The following is an 18,976-nucleotide window of genomic DNA, read 5'->3' as shown; positions in this document are numbered from 1 at the left end:
GCCTCAGCGGCACTTCCTCCCCCAAATCTCTTCCCCAAGCCTGTGGCTGGAGTTATGGAGACCCAGGGTCCCCCTGTGGGCAGCACCCCCCAACCCAGTACCGCCTGCAGCCCAGCCTCAGCTGCTGAGTGGCCTCGGGCCCACTTGGAGGGCAGGGCAGGGACCCGGGGCCCAGTTAGCTTCTGCAGAAGAGCGAATAGACCGAACGTGCCTCTGGCTACATTTTCTTCTAATAGGAGTAATTCATAGTCAAATAAAATACCATTACGATCTTGAAATTTTCCACAAAAATAATTTTCCTGCTATTTTACATTATTCTTCCCCCCTGTTGTGTGTGTGTGGTTTAGAAAGAGAGGCTTGTTGTGGGGGAGGCCGCCTTGGGGGTGCAGCGAGCCAGCATTCCCTGAGGGTGCCGCTGTGTGGGTTCCAACTGTGTCTTTAATTGGCCTTTCCATTGTCAAGGAAGGAGTACCCACTCCTGACTGCCCTCCGGCCGCAGGTGGGGTCTCCTTTGTGGCACTCGGCACAGATGCAATATCTGTGTGTGAAAGGGTTTTTATGCTGAAAAGTGTGCCCTTTAGAGCCTGTTTTTGTTTGAATTTTGTATATGTGCCGTTGTTCCCAAACTTCCTGGCTTCTTAAAATTCAAAGGGGAGTGCATTTTTGCAAAGCAAATTGGATGCATTCAAATGCAGTGTAATTTCTCGCCCTCGCCCCCCGGGACAGCATGGTTTTCCAGCAGCCTCGGGTCCCCAGCGGCCCCTTGGAGCCTGAGAGCCCAGAGGTGCTGTGCGGGGTGGAGGCCGCCCCTGGCATTCACCCTCTGTGAGAACCAGAGCCTGTCTGAGGCCTGTGCTTCTGTCTATAGGGACAGTGGCACAGCGACGTCTTCAGTGGACTGGGCAGCATGGTCCACTGCTCCGGGGTCAGCTACCGTGGGATGTGGATCAACGGCCACCCAGTGGGTAGGTGTGCATGCCCCCCCACCCCCGCCTTCCTGTGGCCCTTTCAAGGTCATGTCTGGTCTGCCTGCATTTTCTCTCAGGTGGCCCTGGGCAGTCACACAGGAGGGTTGGACAAGAAGGTATTGGGGGGGCTAAGATGAAATGGAATCTAAAATCTCATCCCTTCTTAGAAAACTTGTTCCAGTGTGGTTTCAAAGGGGCTTGTGACATGCAGGGACTCCCCGTCAGACCTTAGACCCAGCAGGTCCTGCTGTGGGCAGGGCTTCCCAGCTTGCAGTTCTCCCAATCAAGGGGGTCCCCCACCCCTGGGGCCCTGGGCATCTGGGCCCTCTGAAGGCCTCCATCCACGCACCCCCCAGCTCTGCACGGTGACATGAGCACCGGTGGCCTATGGCCTGCAGGAGCCTCTGCTGGGTGTGGGCAGCCTCCCCCTCCCTGTGTTGCCCCCTGAGCATCAGAATAGCCTCCCACTGGATGAGTCCAGGACGAGGGTGCCACCCCATGCACATCAGGTGGGCCCTGGGAGCCATGGTGGGGGGAGGCCCTGGGGCGCCAATAACAACTGCCCCAGCCCATGAGAGCGCCTGCTGAGCAGGTGGACTCTTCAGTGGGGATGAAAGTCCTGGGGGCGGGGTCCTGGTACCTGGGACTCGTGTCTTGGGGTGCATGGCTACCCTGCAGCCTGGGTTAAGGGCTGAGCCCAGACACCCCACCCCCAGGCAGGGCTCTGGGTCCACCAGGAGCTTCTTACTAATATCAGCCTGGTTCCACTCACCCCCAAATTTGGGGTCCTATTGGAATACCTGGGTATAAAAGACTGGGGCAGGATGTGGCCTCGCTTCCTCACAGCAGGGGTCTCAGGCTGACGGCTGCCCTGGGGCTCCCCCAGCCAACGTGGGCCCTGGTTCCCAGGCAGGGTACCTGGTGTCTCCGCAGAGCAGCACAGGGCTGCCCCACCAGCACCTGTGACCCTGGACACTCTCCCAGCTGGCGAGTCACTGACGGAGCTCCAGTGAGCCTCTCAGCCGAAGCTCGTCCCAGGTTTTGTCTTTAAAAGCCCCGCTGTGCTGCACCAGACGCCATCACTATTGGGGGTCGGGGACTCAGGGCAGCAGACACTGCGAAAATGACACTGGGGTCGGCAACCACTCAGACCCCAGGACGTCTCCGCAGGTCCTTGTGGAGCAGGGGACCTGCACTCAACGGGCCAGCCTAGGGCAGGTGGCCACAGCGCCTCATGTGGCCCACACCAAGGAATGCAGGAGGGAGGCCGTCTGGACAGTCCACCGTGTGCAAACCTGACTGTGCACTTCAACTCTTGGCCGGCCTCTGCAGTCCATCAAATACAGTCAAGTCAGTTCCGAAAAGAACCGCTTCACATAAATACAGCTCAAAAAACTTGGATGGAGGGGGCCGCAGACGTGGCGGCCGTTAGGATGGGAAAACTGAAGCTGTGCCTGCAGGTGCTGTGTGCATTGTCGGTGTGAAATGCAGCCGAGGAACGGATCCAGAAGCCACCAGTGAGACCAGAGCAGTCCCCACACGTGCTGCACGCACTGTCTCGCCAGTGGCTGACAATGGGCTTTGCCTCCACCCACACTGCGCCGGGTGGTTACACTGGGGCTTAGGGCGGGTGCAAGGGCATTTACGTCTTTGTGGGAAATAGGATAATGAACATAGTACAATCTGGAAAAGGTGCGTGTGTTTATCTGAAGAACCCACACCATGAGATTTTCTCCTGAAAATTGGAATGATGACAGTTCCAGGATTGGCAGGCTTGGTTTCAGCAAGAAGAGGTTCTAGATTTAAGAAAATTGCATATCCACTGGGACTGGCCACCGTAGGAGCAACTGTTTGTCACCCAGTTCAGCTGATAATAATTGCAAAGGTAATGGGGAAAAAGGCATATGCTACAAGTCAGCAAATTCATGAAGCAGTTGAATCATTGTGGACAAAGCAACAACAACAACAACAAAAAGACTCATCTCCTGCACCTAAAGTTAAAACGAAGCCAGGAAACTGCCAAAATAGAAACACCTGCAAAAACCACTATGGCCTGGAACGGTCAGTGGCTTTGCCAACAGACCTCGCCTCTGAAACAAAGACCAAATCGGAACCCACCTCAGGAGCCTGGCCCCGAGCTCGTCACAGCAGCCCCAGCCAGAAGGTGCGTATGTGTGCAGCACGAGAGGCTGAGATAGTCCACTCAGAACCACAAGATGTGTGAAAATGATGGGAAAATCCTGCGATGGGTACTGACGCACAGAGTAGAATTTAAAGCAAGTTTTCCCCTCACATCTTCTGTTGTATAGTTTGACCAGTCTCATGAGTGATAAAAACACAAACAGCAAATACAACCCAAACAATATTGAGTGGTGACAAGGCAGAGGTAGCAGTATTAGGGTACATTGGATGACTTTCAAGGGTGTTTATAGAAAAACAGAAAACAGAATGTAGGAACACTTAAAACTAAAATCTGAAAAACTATGTATGTGTGTATATAGATACTCTACTTACACATACGAAAATCTGACAAGTTCATGAACTTGTTGCAACGATGCTGCTAACCTGTTTTGATATCAGAGGGATTATTCATTATGAATTTGTACCAACTGGACAATTAACCAAGTTTACTATTTGAAAGTGCTGAATAGGCTGCGTGAAAAGTTAGACGACCTGAACTTTCCGCCAACAATTCATGGCTCTTGCATCACAACAATGCACCCGCTCACACGGCACTGTCTGTGAGGGAGTTTTTAGCCAGTAAACCAATGACTGTATTGGAACACCCTCCCTGCTCACCTGATCTGGCCCCCAATGACTTCTTTCTTTACCCGAAAACAAAGGAAATATTGAAAGGAAGACATTTTGATGACATTCAGGACATCAAGGGTAATATGACAACAGCTCTGGTGGCCATTCCAGAAAAAGAGTTCCAAAATTGCTTTGAAGGGTGGACTAGGCCCTGGCATTAGTGCGTAGCTTCCCAAGGGGAGTCCTTCGAAGGTGACCGTAGTGACATTCAGCAATGGGGTGTGCAGCACTTTTTCTAGGATGAGTTCCTGAACTTCATTGCCTGCCCTCGTACACACATTTACTTGCTTTAGCTTCTTGTGATTAACGTCAGCTAAATCAGGATGGTGTGTGGAAAGATATGTTCTGTACCCCCGCTTCTTTCACTTCCCAGTGCTGGAATGAAATATCCATATTTTATGACAGAAGAAAATAATTACAGCTGACCCTGAGAACGGGGTCACCATCCTAGTTCTTGGGTCACTTCTCGTGAGGCAGCCGGTTAGATTTCCAGCCTTTGCAGCCACGTGCATTGTAATGGTTTGCGCAGCGCCCCTCCCAGGTGCAGGAAGCCCCTGGCTCAGGGGTCCCACCCCTGTTAGGGACGTGGGCGGGTGGCGGCCAGCCACATACTGAGGCGACCCTCTGCTCTCTCCCAGCACAAGCCACGAGGACTGTGATTTTGGGTCCAGAGGTGATGGACGTGGCCCACAGCTCCTCCTTCACGTTGCGGGTGGAGCTGCAGCAGGACAATGGCGAAGTGGCGGAGAGTAAGTGTCTCCAGGATGACAGCAGAACTTTCCAGAAAGATAAACAGGTGTCAGATTCTCAAGCAGCAGAACGCAGACTAGGTGCCACATGTGGCTTCTGGCAGCCCTGATGCTGGCGCCGCTGACTGTTGAGGTCTCACGGCGGGAGCCTTGGCAGAAGGGGCAGGAGGCATGCGAGCCCTCCAGCTGGCAGGACGCAGCGTGTGGGCACATACGTGTGTAAGCGTGTGCATGTGTGTGAGCATGTGGGCTCTATGCCTGTGTGTGCATGTGTGCACACCCACGGTTGTCACACACCTTACAGAACCTGAGGACAGTGCCTGCAGTGCTGCATGGGCAAATCTCAGCCTGGTGAGGGGAGAGCTGCTCGTCCTCCGGGGAACCCAATTGAGGACAAGTTTCCATCTGTCTGGGTGGACTTTTTAAGTCCCCTGGTCAGCCCTGCGGTGATGCAGCAGGTGGACACTGACTCCTGGAGCAAAGTGCTTCGTGCCCGCTGCTGAGAAGGCTGGAGGCCCGGCGAGCAGTGGCCCCACATGACCACCGGTGCCACCGCCGGGGGGGGGCCAGCCATTGATGAATTCGCACCTGTGATTCCTAATGCGCACTCTCACCTTAGTTCAGCAAGCTTTAATGAGGAAGCCACCATGTGTACGTAGCATACACCAGATTGATTTCGTCACAATTGGTTTATTTTAACAACTTTATTGTGGTATCATTTACATACCGTAAAATTCATCTGTATTAGTGATTCCACAATTTTTAGTGCATTTACAGAGTTGGGCAGCCATCACTGCACCACAGTGCGGTTTTACAACATTTGCTTCACCCACCAAGACCCCTCGCGCCTGCTCACACCCCATCCACATCCACAGTCCCACGCAGCCAGGGCTCCACCGTCTGTGGACCTGCCTTTTCTGGACAGTTCGTATGAGTGGAATCGTGCACTGTGTGGTCTTCTGCGCTGCTTCTTTCACTTGCGTGAAGTTTCCGGGGCCTGCCCACATTGCAGCGTGTATCGGCCTTCTCCCCTCTGCAGCCCAGTCATCTCCTTTCAGACACACACCACACCCTGTCACCCACCCACCCGCCAAGGGACACCTGGCTTGTTTGCACGGTTACCTGCTGTGAACGCTCGTCTTCAAGCTTTTGTGTGAACGTATGTTTTCCTTTCTCTTAGTTATATACCGATATATAGTTTGTGTATATACCTATGTATATAAAAGTTCTTTAAACTTTTAGAGAAACTGCCAAACTGTTCTCCCAAGTGGCTGCCTCATTTTACGATCCCAGCAGCAGCCCGAGGGCTCTGATTTCTCCACACTTGGTGTTGTTCACAGTTGCAGTCCTGAGGCTGTCAAGTGGCATTGAGCCGCAGTCTTGACCAGACACAGGGCTATTCAGCTTATCTCTTTCTTGAGTGAGCTCTGCTGTTCTGTCCAAGGATTTGTGTTCATTTCATCTAAGTTGCCAGATTCATCACATAAGCGTGTTCATGCTTCTTCTCCCTTTAATGCAGTGATATTACCTCTCTTGTTCCTGATGCAGATTATTGGTGTCTTTTCCTTTCTTCCTGACTAGTCTGGCTAGAGGTTATCGATTTCATTGATAAACAAGCAACTTTATGTTTTCTGTTGTCTGTTTCATTTATTCCTATTTTTATCTTATTTCCTTGCTTCTGCTTACTTTGGGTTTAATTTACTGTCTTTTTTCTAGTTCTTAAAGATGGAAACTAAGGTTATTTATTTCAGACCTTGCTTTTCTAATATAGGAGTCTATTGCTATAAATTTCCCTCTGAGCACTGCTTTAACTGCATTCCACAAATTGTTATATATTGTGTTTTTATTTTCATTCAATTTAAAATACTTTTTGACTTCCTCTTTGATTTCTTATTGGACCCATGAGTTAGTTAGAAGTGTGTTGTTTCATATCCAAATATTTGGAGATTTTCCAGAGATCTTCCTGTTGCTGATTTCTAATTTAATTCCATGTGGTGAGAGTCATACTGTGTATCTTGAGTCCTTTTAAATTAATTGAGACTTTTTTTATGGCCCAGAATATGGTCCATTTTGGTACATATCTTGTGTGCACCTTGAGAAGAGTGTGGCTTCTGCTCTCATTGGTTGGAATGTTCTATAAATATCAATCAGGTATATTCTGTTGATGTTGTTCAAGTTTGCTATATGCTTGCTGATTTTTGGTCTGCCTGTTCTGTCAGTTATTGTGTGTTGAAATCTCTGATTATAACTGTGGGTTTGTCTATTTCTGCTTTCATTTCTGTCAAGTTCTGCTTCATCGTTTTGATGCTCTGTTATTAGGGGCATAAACATTTAGGATTTTTATGCCATTTAATTAATTTACTCCTTACCATTGTGAAATCACCTTCTTTGTCCCTGGTGATAATCTCTGCTCTGACATCTACTTGCTGTGGTGTTAGTACAGCCACTGCAGCTTTCTTCTGACTGGCATTTGCATCCTTGTCCGATTGGTGTGTTTATGTTTAAGGTGTGCTTTTTGTAGGCAGCATGTTGTTGGGTCTTGCTTTTTTATCTAGTCTAACCATCTCTATCTTTTCCTTGAAATGTTTACACTATTCACATTTAATATAATTATTGATATAGCAGGTTCAAACTTACCATTTTACTATTTGTTTTTTATTTGCCTCAGCTGTGTTTTCCCCTTTATACTCTATTCCTGTCTTCTTGGATTATCGAGTCTTTTTATGATTCTGCTTTACCTCCTCTGTTGGCTTAGTATTTGTAACTCTTTATTTTGCTGTTTAGCCGCTTAAGGTTTACAATCTACACCTTTAACTTATCACAGGCTACACTTCTTCACACATGGGAACCGCAATAGTACACTTCTGTTTCTGCGCTCCCCATCTTTATGCTGTTGCTTTCATACATCTTACTTTCGTGTAACTAATAAACTTCATGATACGCAGTTATTATTTTTGTTTAAACAGTCATTTATTTTTTAAAGAGTATTTAACACAGAGAGAAGGAAGTCTCATCTCTTTAGCCTCAGAGTTGCCACTTCTGCTGCTTCTCATTCCTTCCAGAGCCCCATTTGGTATGATTTTCCTTCTGCCTGAAGGACTTCACCTTTTAACATTTCTTCTCACACAGATTTTCTGGTGATGAATTCTTTCAGCTTTCGTTCATCTGGACATGTCTTGATTTTACTTTCATTTTTACTGTCTCCTCACCTGAGGGAGTTTTCTGGGCTCTGCTCGGACCCCCTCTATGCACCCACCCCGCACGTTCTCTGAGGCAGTGACTGGGCAACATGGGGTCCACACCGTTTGTTCCCATCTGTCAGGGACCACTGTGCTTGCCTGATGTCCGGGACCTTGAGAACCTGTCACACTGTATTTCATACAAGTTCTTTCAAGGTATAGAGCCCTAGTTCATCTTCTAGTATGTCCACAATATCACTCCACTGTCACCTTGTCTATGATGTTTTCAGTGACAAATCTGCTGTTGTCCTTACCTTTGTTTCTCTGCACAAACATGGCCCTTTTCTCCAGCTTCTTTTAAGGTTTTCTCTTTTTCATGGGTTTGAGCCGTTTCATTTTAATGTGACATGGTGTAGTTTTTTTCATGTTTCATACACTTGGGATCCATTGAGCTCCTTGGATCTGTGGGTTTACAGTTTTCAACAAAGGTGGGGATTTTTCAGTACTTATTTCTTCCAATAATCTTTCTGTCGCAGTCTCCTCTCCGCCTCTCTTTCAGGGACGCCGGTGATTCTTGTTTAGGCTGCTTGAAGTTGTCTCACTGTTCATGGGTTCTCTTTCCCTCTCTCCCTCCCTCCCTTTTTTTCTTTTTCATCTTGATCCACTTTGGATCGTTTCTGTGTTTTCAAGTTCATGAATCTTTCTTTCTGCAGTGTCTCATCTGTCTTGATCACATCCAGTGTATGTTTCGTCTCATACTTTTCATTTCTAGAAATTTGACGTTCTTTTTTTAATATCTTCTGTCTCTTCTTAATTTTGGGGACAACAGAATACAGTTATAACTTTGAAAAACACCCTTTTCTGCTAATTCTAACATCTGTGTCAGTTCTGGATCGGTTTCGATTGATAAGAGTGTCCCCCTCGTCACGGACCATTCTTCCCTGAATTCTTTGCGTGCCTGGTAATCTTTGATTAGGTGCCAAACATTGTGAATTTTACTTTGTTGGGGGCAGGATATTTCTGTGCTCCTATAAATATTCTTGAGCATTGTTCTGGGTGCAGTTAAGTTCCTTGGACACAGTTTCAGGTCTTGCTTTTATGATTTGTTAGGTCTGGAAGAGAGTTCATTCCAAAACCAATTAGTCCCCATTCCTGAAGCAAGACCCTTCTGAGAACACTTCCCAGGGTGCCCTGACTCTGAGTTCTCCCAGCCTGGCTGACGGGACCAGCACCACTCGCCATCCCAGGTCAGCCCTGGGCCTGGTCCCTCTTTCTCTTGGGCCGTTCCTCGCACTCTGCACTGATCTGTGCTCTGCTGGCCACCTGAGGTCCCTGCAGACCACCAGGGTCCTCTCCCTGCTCTGCTCCTCGAGCTTCGGGCTCTAAGACTCCTGCTGTGCGCCTGAGCGCCACAGTCCAGCTCTGTCTCCTCACCTGAGGGAGTTTTCTGGGCTCTGCTCGGATCCCCTCTCTGCACCAACCCCGCACGTTCTCTGAGACAGTGAGCAGGCAACATGGGGTCCACACCGTTTGTTCCCATCCGTCAGGGACCACTGTGCTTGCCTGATGCCCAGGACCTTGAAAATCACTGTGTCACTGTATTTCATCTGCTGTTTTGGCTGCTTCAAGTAAGAGGGTAAATCGGTTCCACTTACTCCATTTTGACCAGAAACGGAAGCTGATCAAACCACAGTTGGGTTTTTATGCTATACTTGACTCCATTTCTTTCCAAGTCAAAGTTCTTCCCGTGTTTGCCCAGCCGTGTCTCCTTTTCCAGATCTCAGCAGCTTGAGAGGCTGGCGACAGGCTGCACTGGTGCTGCTCAGCGGCTACTATTTCTCCATTGGACCCTGAGCCCAGAGTCCATGTGACCGGCTGTGTGGACCTCGGGGGTGTAGATGAGTGGGATGGAGCCCATTCCACAATCAGGGTGGGAAATGGGTAATGAGCAGCAATGTGCCCCCTGGTGACCAACCCACGAGGGAGGCAAGCCTCCACGTGTCTGCTTGCGGCCGCACCATCGCCCATGCTCCTGTGAGGCCAGCAAGGAGACACCCTCCCAGAGGGATGGGCCAGTGCCAGAGGCGCAGCCGGTGCCCTGGGGCCCAGAACTGGGCTTGGGTCAGGAAGAGTGTGGACGGCTCAGCCGAGGGCAGGAGGAGGAGCCTGGGAGGTGAGCAGAGAGCTCAGGTTGGACATGCTGTGAACGCTCCTCCCCGTGCTCATTGCTCTGAGCCGCCGCCCGACAGGACGAGGGTGGGGGGACACCCAGGTCCTTGGGGCCGTTCCGTCCTGCTCCTTGGCACAGTCTGCTGCTCTCTCCTGGAAGGTGAGGACGGCCGGGTATTGAAGATTTCAGCAGGCGTCAGGTATGTGCAGCTCCCAGCCTACTCAGAGGTCAGCTTCTTCAAAGTGGACGAGGACAGCCAAGAGCTGCCCATCCAGACCCCATTGTGAGTAAGGGTGACTGTGGGTGACACACATGGGGGGTGGGGGAGGGGTGGAGGACTGTCCCAAACTGCTCCACCTGGGGCCCTCCCCGCATCACTCCTACCCCAGCGCTGGGGACACAGCAGTGACCCTCCAGACACGACATGCTCACCCACAGTGGGTGGCAGGCAAAGTGACAGGAGACAGGGAGGGATGGGCTGCAGCACGGTTTCAGGCGATCCCAGAACATGACCCCTCCCCGTCCCTCCCTGCTTCCTTCCCTTAGTCCCCCAGTGGCCACTTTGGGCCCTTGCTCCTCCCTGGAATGGCCCTGGCCACCGTGTCCCCGCAGCGTGGTGTTGAGCTGAGCCCAGCCCTGTGTGCTCCCTTCACAGTGGGTTTGAGTGCATCTCCTATCCTCTGTCAAGCCCCACGTCTGGGGGCCCGGAGCTCAGCGCTACCCCAGAAAGTGCCAGCACCGATTCACCTCTCCCCAAGGGAGATCTGGAGGTGACGATGGTATCAAATGCTCTGTGTGACCAGGAGGACACCCCTGGCAGCCTGTCCGGTGAGTGGAATTAACCAGCTGCCCCCAGCGCTCAGGTACATGTGACGGCAGTGGGTGCCCCAGACCTCGGGCAGAGGAAAGCAAAGTTGACCCTTGAGAAGCCAGGCACAGTGGACCTGGGGGAGACAGGACGTCCCTGGAAGACGGCGCCCAGGCCCCAACAAGACTCAGCCCGAGAGCAAGCAGGACCCTCTTCCTTGGGGCCAGCGGCCATGGCAGTGAGTAGGAGGCAGGCTGTGGCCGCCCTGCCCTGGGCATCCAGGAAACTGGGGTGCACGTCCTTCCTGTGGGAACCCAATGCCCCCGGGGGGTGGGGAGAGCAGCCCCAGGGCTGTGGCGGCTGTGCTGTGGCCCCCACGTGCAGACCTGGTTGTCACCATGAGTGCAACGTGAGGTTGTCTCTTCATCTGCCATAAGCCTGGCAGTGGAAACAGCCCTCTGGGCTTGTGGCCTCAGGGTTGTTTCTGGGTTTGTCAGGCCCAGGGTCAGGCAGGGAAGGTGGCAAACCCACCAAGGCCACTGCCACCAGGAGGCCTGTGTCAGCCTGGACAGGTCACCTGATGACGGCTCCCGAAGATGGGAGCCTGCCCTGCGCCCCTCCCACGTCTCCCAGCTCCATGGGGAGCCAGCAGCCCCGACGAGTCTTGCGTGTTCACTGGGTTTTCCAGCTCATTCCATTCCTGCCTGGTGGGCATGTCCTGATTCCCCATGGAGATGTGGCTCCAGAGCCAGACAGAGACCCCACGCCCACCAACCAGGCAAGCGAGAACCTGCTTCTGTATAGTGTATGGTCTGGTTTTGCCACAGATCATTCTGGAATTATTCCCGGCAGCGGGTGCTGGCACTCACTGCGTTACTGTGCCGGGGATGCTGAACCTGCCACTGCTCTGTGCATCACACACATGCTCACCTCTTAGTGGGGGCGGCGTTTGAGTTGACGGCCTGGTCCCCCTGCACCCTGGCTACAGGAAGCACAGCTGGGGTACCCACTGGGCAGATGCACACGCACTTTAGGTCTGGGGGCTCTGCCCAGCCCTGCCCCCAGCTTCCCCATTACGATTCCAGCCCTGGACATTGCTGGGGGGGCGGTGTCCCAGGGCAAAATGGGGCAAATCTGAAGTGCTGTGACCACACAGATGCCCAGACCTGCCCTGACGGGGAAGGAGAGGGGTTTGGCCCTTTCCCTGGGTGCTTCAGTCCTGAGGGGGGCTGGCCGCACCCGTCGTGCACTCTCACCTCAGTTTATCGAAGCAATTTCAGCTGCATTGAGTACAGGTCTCATTTCTACATAAAAACACTCTTGGGCACCAGCCTTCCGCCAGAGGGATTTCAGAGCCTATCAAGTCTGGATGGAAACCAGGCCCGAGGCAAGCTCGTGCCTCCAGGAGCGTGTGACAGGAGCCGTGCCGCCAGGCGCCGGACTCCAGCGCCCCCCGGATGGCTCCCACCTCTGCTAGGAAGTGGTGGGGCCGCAGGAAGGTGCCTCTAGGGAGACCCGCTCAGGCCTCAGCCCCGCAGCCATCTCAGCCGTCCATCAAATGCTCTGGCTGCATCAGAAAGCCCTGGGATGCTCCCTAGGTGCATCTGGGATGACAGGCCTGGCTGCTGCTGCTCCTCCATCTTCTAGCTGAAACTCCCTGTGCCTCAGTTTCCTCTTCCGTAAAGTGAGAACCTGACAGTGTCTACCTCCGGGACTGCTGACCAAGGGCCCCACTGCATGGCCCCCCCATTGTCCGTCATGGGGTCTGACCCCAGGAAGTGCACATTGAGAATGGAGGAGGAGGAGGCAGGGAGGGGACCCCCTTCTGCTTTTACTTCCCCCAAAACTGGTATTTCCCTCATGGGAACAGGTTCACCCCTGAACAGTCTGCAGGACCACAGCCTCCAGAGTGTCCCTCTCCACCCCAGAAACCTTGGCCTCTCGCCCCAGGAACCTCCACCCCTCACCCCAGGAACCTCAGTCTCTCACCCCAGGAACCTCAGCCTCTCACCCCAGGAACCTCAGCCTCGCACCCCAGGAACCTCAGTCTCTCACCCCAGGAACCTCAGCCTCTCACCCCAGGAACCTCAGCCTCGCACCCCAGGAACCTCAGCTTCTCGCCCCAGGAACCTCAGCCTCTCGCCCCAGGAACCTCAGCCTCGCACCCCAGGAACCCCAGCCTCGCACCCCAGGAATCTCGATTGCTCACCCCAGGAACCTCAGTCTCTCACCCCAGGAACCTCAGCCTCTCACCCCAGGAACCTCAGCCTCGCACCCCAGGAATCTCAATTGCTCGCCCCAGGAACCTCAGTCTCTCACCCCAGGAACCTCAGTCCCTCACCCCAGGAACCTCAGCCTCACACCCCAGGAATCTCGATTGCTCACCCCAGGAACCTCAGCCCCTCACCCCAGGAACCTCGGCCCCTCACCCCAAGAATTTCGGCTCCTTGCCCTGCTCATGCCGGAGCCCTTCAGACTTTGGGGTGGGGGCTGCGTCTGCTCCAGGTCACGGACACGCTGCCACTGGCTGTGCCCCTGTGCATTCTGCAAAGGGAAAATGAAGTCACTGCACATTTCAGTTCTGCCGCAGGTAGGACGGTGGTGAGCTGGACATGAGAGAGAACCCTAAATGATAATGGCTGCGACAAGGGAGCCGCTCAAGCCCAGGAGGCCCCCGGCCTGCATGTGGCCCAGCGGGCATCACTCGGTCACAGGAGGAGCTGGCCCAGCAATGCCCAGAGACCCCTGTGCAGAGCAGAGCCTGGACCTGGTGAGGGCAGGGAGCGCGGGGGTGCATGGCTCATTCTGTGACGTGGTGATAGATGCCTGTCACTTAAGCGTTCTTCATCCGTTATCCTGAAAGACCACGGCATTTCCAGACAGCCTCCCAGTGTGGGGACTTAAACCAGAAGTCCTTCCTGGTGACAGAGTACTCTGTGTCCTCAGAACCCAACAAGCCCCGCCCCTCTGGTTGTGGCACTTGCTCACCCGTTTCCAGTTCCAGCGTCTCTTTCTTCGCCAAAGACCCTCGAGCCCTTGTTCAGGGAGGCAGGAGTCTGGTGGCCGTGCTGGTTCCAGCCGGCAGTTGCCACTCTGTGCTGAACTGGGTGCCAGCCGCAGGCGCAGGGCACAGTACAAGGAACGTGGCATCTGCTGAGCGTCTTAGACGTCCACGGCCAGCAGCCAGGACTGTCCCACGGATGGGTCTCAGAAGTGCAGGGTGGACGCCACTGCCCAGCGAATTTCAGGTCGAAAGATAACACAGCACAAGGCCTGAAATAAGCTTGGGCCAGAAAGTCTCTGTGGTGAGTGTTCCTGCTAAAGGTACTGCCGTCCCCAAGCAGGCGAGTGCAGCACAACGGGCATCCAGGGCAGAAACTCCTCTGCACGGCCCTTCAGCCCAGGCCCTACTGACCACCCACACGCCCACAGCCTGACCCCGGGCACCCTCGGGAGGCCTCATGGCGTGGGTGCCCTGCTCTCCCCAGGAGCAGCCCCACTACGTGTCTCTCCAGCTGACCTGCCTGCTGCTGAGCTCACGCCAGCGTCTGCTCCGCGCGGCTTCATTCGGGCTGGCTGTGTCCTCGGACCAGGTGCAGCTGCTTCTCTCCTGACACCATAGCAGTGGCTTCTTTCCATCCACGTTTTCTTCTCGCCTTGAAGTTCAGAGGCCAGGTGATGCCCTCCTGATCACCAGGGACCCCTGTGGTCCTCGAGGGCTGTCCATACACCAGCCATCAGGCCCCTATTCCTACTAGCAGGAGGGGCACAGGAGGCACGGCCCCCCGCAGAAGTTTCCTGGTGCCACGCCCACTGCTGCTTGTGTCTCATTGGCCAAAATGTGGCTGTGGGATCTCACCAGGCCGCAGGGAGACCAGAAACGCAGTTTGCCAGCTAATACCAGGTTCTCTTACTGAGAAGAATGGAGGTTTCGTTTCAGGCAGCCATCTTTCCCAAATGGTCTGTGAGCTCAAATGAGAAACCCCGTCACCAGCCGACGCTCCTGGGCCCTGCTGCCTCCACAGCCGACGGGAGACCGCGTGGGCAGGGATGTGGGCCTCCTGCGTCCCCGTCCCTCTGCATCCCCTCACACCCACACCTACCGAAGGAGGTGTGCCCTGCCACGCCCTGCCATCTCACCCTGCAGCCCCAGCACAGGACTGTCAGGTGGTCACTGCAAACCCAGCTGGTGGTGAGGACGCGGACCTGTCAGCCCAGCGGGGACTGTGGTCATGGGCCCTGCCCTCAGCTCTCCAGCATCAGCAGCTACTGAAGGTCCTGGGAAGCTGGCTGCCCACCAGACAGTGGACTGACCGGTGCTGAGTGCCCTGGCCTCCTCCTGTCACAGGTTCCCTTACAGACGAGAGGCACTGCCCTGGGGGGCCACCCTAGTCCTGGGTGGGTGACCCCTCCCGGCTCTCGTGCTCTAATCCTGAGCAGGGGCCCCAGTGGGCAGAGGCAGAGCCGGGAGGCCTGGCCACAGGGTCTGCTGCTGGAGGCAGCGTCGCAGGACATCTGGCAGGTCTCACCTGCAGCCTTTTCTCCTGGAGGCAGTGCCAGGTGTGATCTGGGCGGTCAGCGGGCAGGGGAAGGGCAGCATGGGTGGGCAAGGACCACCTGACACATGGGGACGTGCTGTTGGCGGCTGCCCGGTCCAGGCCGTCTGCTGGAAGCGGCGCCTCCAAGCAGCCCAGTGTTCAGGCCGTCCTTTGAGCAGGCAGGGGGTTTCCCTCCCAGCGGCCCCCAGAGGCCGGGTGGGAAGGAGGCGCCCAACCGCCCTAGAGAGAAGCAAGGCCACGTGAGGCAACCCAAAATAGAGCAGAGCGGGCGTCGTCTTGCATTTAAAGCAATTATCCATGTTTCTACATGTTCTCGAGCTTGTGTGCCTACAGCGGTGTACATGCAGCCCGGTTCCCAGGGGGCGGGAACTGCGCAGGGAGACCCACCTGGCCCCTGCTGCAGGCGCTCAGCCCTCCTGCCCCGCCACCCCCGATCTCTAGAAGGAAATATGGCCCCTCGAGTCTGTTTCAGAACCTTGGGTAGCAGAACTAGATACCTTCTGCCCTGCAGAGCATCCGCCACCCCAGCTGGGTAAAGGCCACTGGGGTCCACCCTGACCACACGGCCACCCCCACCATGCAGGGGCAGGCCCCTGGGCTCATCCAGCACCTTCCTTCCAGCTGCCAGGTGGCCTGGGGCTGCTCGGGCGCCCACCCAGCACCCCCCGTGGGAGCTTGGCTCTCATGCGCCCACTGGGACCAGGTTCTCAGCTCAAAAATCAACATGCTAAGAGACAGTTAAGAAAACAAACCCCTAAAACTTGGTTTCCAATGAGGCGAGAAACGCTTTCTCTGTCCAGAGGTCTAATGTCAGTAATATGTAATTGCAAAACTTCGTATTTTATTATTTTGTTGATATGAAATATTTCAGTTGTTTCATTGTTTCTAACTTTTGAGTAGACAATTTGCTTTGCGTTGAGAAGAAAAGACGTTTTTCTAGATGTGGACGACTGCCAGATGCTCTAAACCCCACTTTGGTTAAATTACAACACCCAGATTTTAGTAACAAAGCACATTGATTTTATATTCAAAAAGATTTTTATATTTAGTCTCTTAACCTTTTGTAATTCCCACCCACAGCTTTAAACGGTGAAGCCCTTTTACGTTAATTGTTGTCTATGGGGTGGCTGCCTCGACCCTGGTAATTTAGGCCCATTGAATCCTAATACAGGTGCAAGTAGTTGCCAGGGGGACCTGGTCAGGCTGGCTGAGCCCCAGTGGTTCAGACAATCCCCGCAGACTGGATTTGGGAACCGTAGCAGCAGAGAGAACCTCTATTGCGTTTCTTCTTTTTTCTAACGCACAAAACCCTCCCAGGAAATGTTTCCAGTGGATCTGAGTGATTCGTCTTTTCATTTGTTGAACATTCATCAGGTGGGCTCTGCGAAGAATTACCCGTGATTGTGAGATGAATTTAAAAATCAAGGCGCCCTTTGCCGCTGATGCGATCTTGCCAGTAAAAGTGACAGCATGTGTAGCAGACAACTTCTGGAAATTTCATTGCCTCTCCAGGGGGTAACACGCTGTACTATTAACTCTCTCTGGTTAGCTACGTCAGGGTAGCATGGAAGATCCATATTTAAAACGAAAGTTTGTCCTGCAAGTTTCTTGTCGCACAATCACACAGTGTAGTGGGAGTGATAAAGATCCCACGTTGCTTCCAGGGCCCACGCAGTGGAAACAATGGAAATAAACTCGAATGTTAGGGGTATGTCTGCCTGGAGCCAGGCCCCAGAGGGGTGGGAGCCGCATGGTCCCCAGGCCACCACAGCTGGAGTGTGTCCCTTGCACACCTCTCATCTCCAGGACACGGGGGCCGGGGGACTGCTGGGGGAGGAGAAGCCGGTCAGCTGGGCGGTGGGGGTCGGCAACAACCTGGGGTCAGGTGGGAATGTAGCCCCCGGTCTCCTCGCCAGGAAAGAGCTGGGGGCACCTGCCTCTCCTCGGGCCACAGCCAGAGGGCAGGAGCCTGATGCTGCCGCGGTCCCACCATGCCGTCAGCCCTAAGTTTCAGGGTCCTAGAAGAGACAGGAGGCTGGGGGGCTCTTGGGGCTCCATCTGGCTCTGCTGGCGGGAGGTTTCCAGTGGAGCGGGGGTCCCGTGTGGTGGGAAATCTGCACCCACGTGGTTGTGCCTTTCAGAAGGTCGGGCTGCGTGCTGGGTGCAAAGGGTCTTTAGACGAAAAAGGGACGACAGGCGAGGACCCACAGGTACCGCCTCGGTTCTCTCACCCGCCTGGTTCTCTCTTCTCACCCACCTGGTCGAGGCCTCAGAGGCCTGACCCCTGGGGGGACACGGAGAAGCTGCCTGTGACCTTGGGGATCTGAGCCACCTGCGGGACAGGCCGCAGGCCACTTAGGACCATCAGACCAGCCAGGGACGGTGACCTCATTTGCATCCCAGCCTCCCTCAAGTTTTGATTCTGACGGGGCCGTGAACTAAACTCGGCCAGTGGCTGCTGGCAGCTTCCGGAGTCAGACAGAGCGGCTCCTGCCTGGCCCTGACCAAGACCCTTCTGGGCACAGAGCCAGGAGAGCAGTTTCCAGGCTCTCGACCTCACGTGGAAAGGTGCTGGCTCGGGTAGTAGATGGCCATCAGCTGTGACTAGCTGGCCATCAGTTGTTACCGGTCAGCCATTAGTCACTGATATAACTGCTGTGACTACGCTAGGGGGTTGGTTGGTTGGCAGAGAAGCGGACGGCGGATTGCAGCTAGCTAGTGCGGTTAGCAAGCGGGTTGTGGATTGCGGATCGTGTGGATCCTACTTCCTGTGTCTCGCCCGCTGCCAGTGAGACTGGGGTGCAGGAGGACCCCTCGTTGGGGTACTGGCAGATGTTTGCTTTTGTGTCTCGACCAGCCGCCATTGAGAATATAGTGGTGTGACTCCCCTACCTATGGCTGCGTTGTTGTTCCTTTTTGGCCTCGCTGTGTCCTGCGTCCTTGTGTGGGAAGTGGGAGCAGAGACCCTGCATTACAACCCACATGTCTACCCCCTTCTGCTCCCCCCTGGGCACTGCTGCCGGGCTCCCCATCTCCTGTAGTCAGAGCCCCCACTTTCCCGAGGCCTTGCCCCAGGAGCTGTTTCTGCTCCCTGGTGTCCCCCATGTCACAGCCTGTGGCGCTGCTCTATCAGCCACATGCTGCCTACGTGTGTGTCCACTGGGGAATGGACACAGTGCTGGGCAGGGCCTGATACTGCTGCTGGTGGGTGCTGGAGTGTGGGGGGGGTTGCAGGGTATGGCCCCTGTGGTTCAGGAACAGCCTCGGGCAGGAGGCCATGCAGGCGCCCTGACCCATCTGGGGCACCCAGCTAGGGGCCAGGACTCAGCCACTGTCAGGGAGGTTGGCAGCATCGTCCAAAGATGCAGGGAAGGGAGGGGTCTGCTTGGGGTCACTGCTGTTTCGGGCAGTGGAGGTGCAGGCCCAGCCCAGGCCCCCATGGGCACAGTCGGACAGGGTGATGCAGGGGTGGGGGCTGGGCTGGCGGAACATCACGGCACAGGGTGCCCCCATGAGGAGAGGCCCAGGGCCAGCTGGACACGCAGGTCTGGGGCTCCGCTGAGGGCCATCTGCCCAGCGGGGAACGTGCGCATGTACCAGCGTGTGGGTCACTGCACAGGTGCTTCCTGCTGAGTGTGAGAGAGTGGGGGTACGTACGTGTGTGAGCTCGCACCCCATGGTCACATCAGGGCACAGAGGTGACTGACTGAGAGCAGTGAGGGGAAGAGGGTG

General features: G+C 54.5%; 1 protein-coding gene across 5 annotated transcripts in view; it reads left to right on the top strand.

The window, feature by feature from the left end:
• Positions 1-18,976, top strand: part of MORN1 (MORN repeat containing 1) — a 54,011-nt gene that overhangs the window by 14,359 nt on the left and 20,676 nt on the right. For 3 of the 5 annotated variants that reach the window (XM_019712058.3, XM_074334249.2, XM_019712060.3), the window contains exons 7-10: positions 869-965; positions 4,418-4,528; positions 10,037-10,160; positions 10,533-10,705. In XM_019712058.3, coding sequence (XP_019567617.3) covers positions 869-965; positions 4,418-4,528; positions 10,037-10,160; positions 10,533-10,705 — 505 coding nt within the window. Of the gene's footprint in view, positions 1-868; positions 966-4,417; positions 4,529-10,036; positions 10,161-10,532; positions 10,706-12,016; positions 18,136-18,976 lie in introns of those variants that run through there. The other 2 variants (XM_074334251.2, XM_019712061.3) reach the window with 2 other exon arrangements.

The sequence above is a fragment of the Rhinolophus sinicus genome, chromosome 14 (assembly GCF_057876585.1).
Source record: "Rhinolophus sinicus isolate RSI-liver-muscle chromosome 14, RSI-T2T, whole genome shotgun sequence".
Taxonomy (NCBI): Eukaryota; Metazoa; Chordata; class Mammalia; order Chiroptera; family Rhinolophidae; genus Rhinolophus; species Rhinolophus sinicus.
This window is presented reverse-complemented; position numbering and strand designations above follow the sequence as displayed.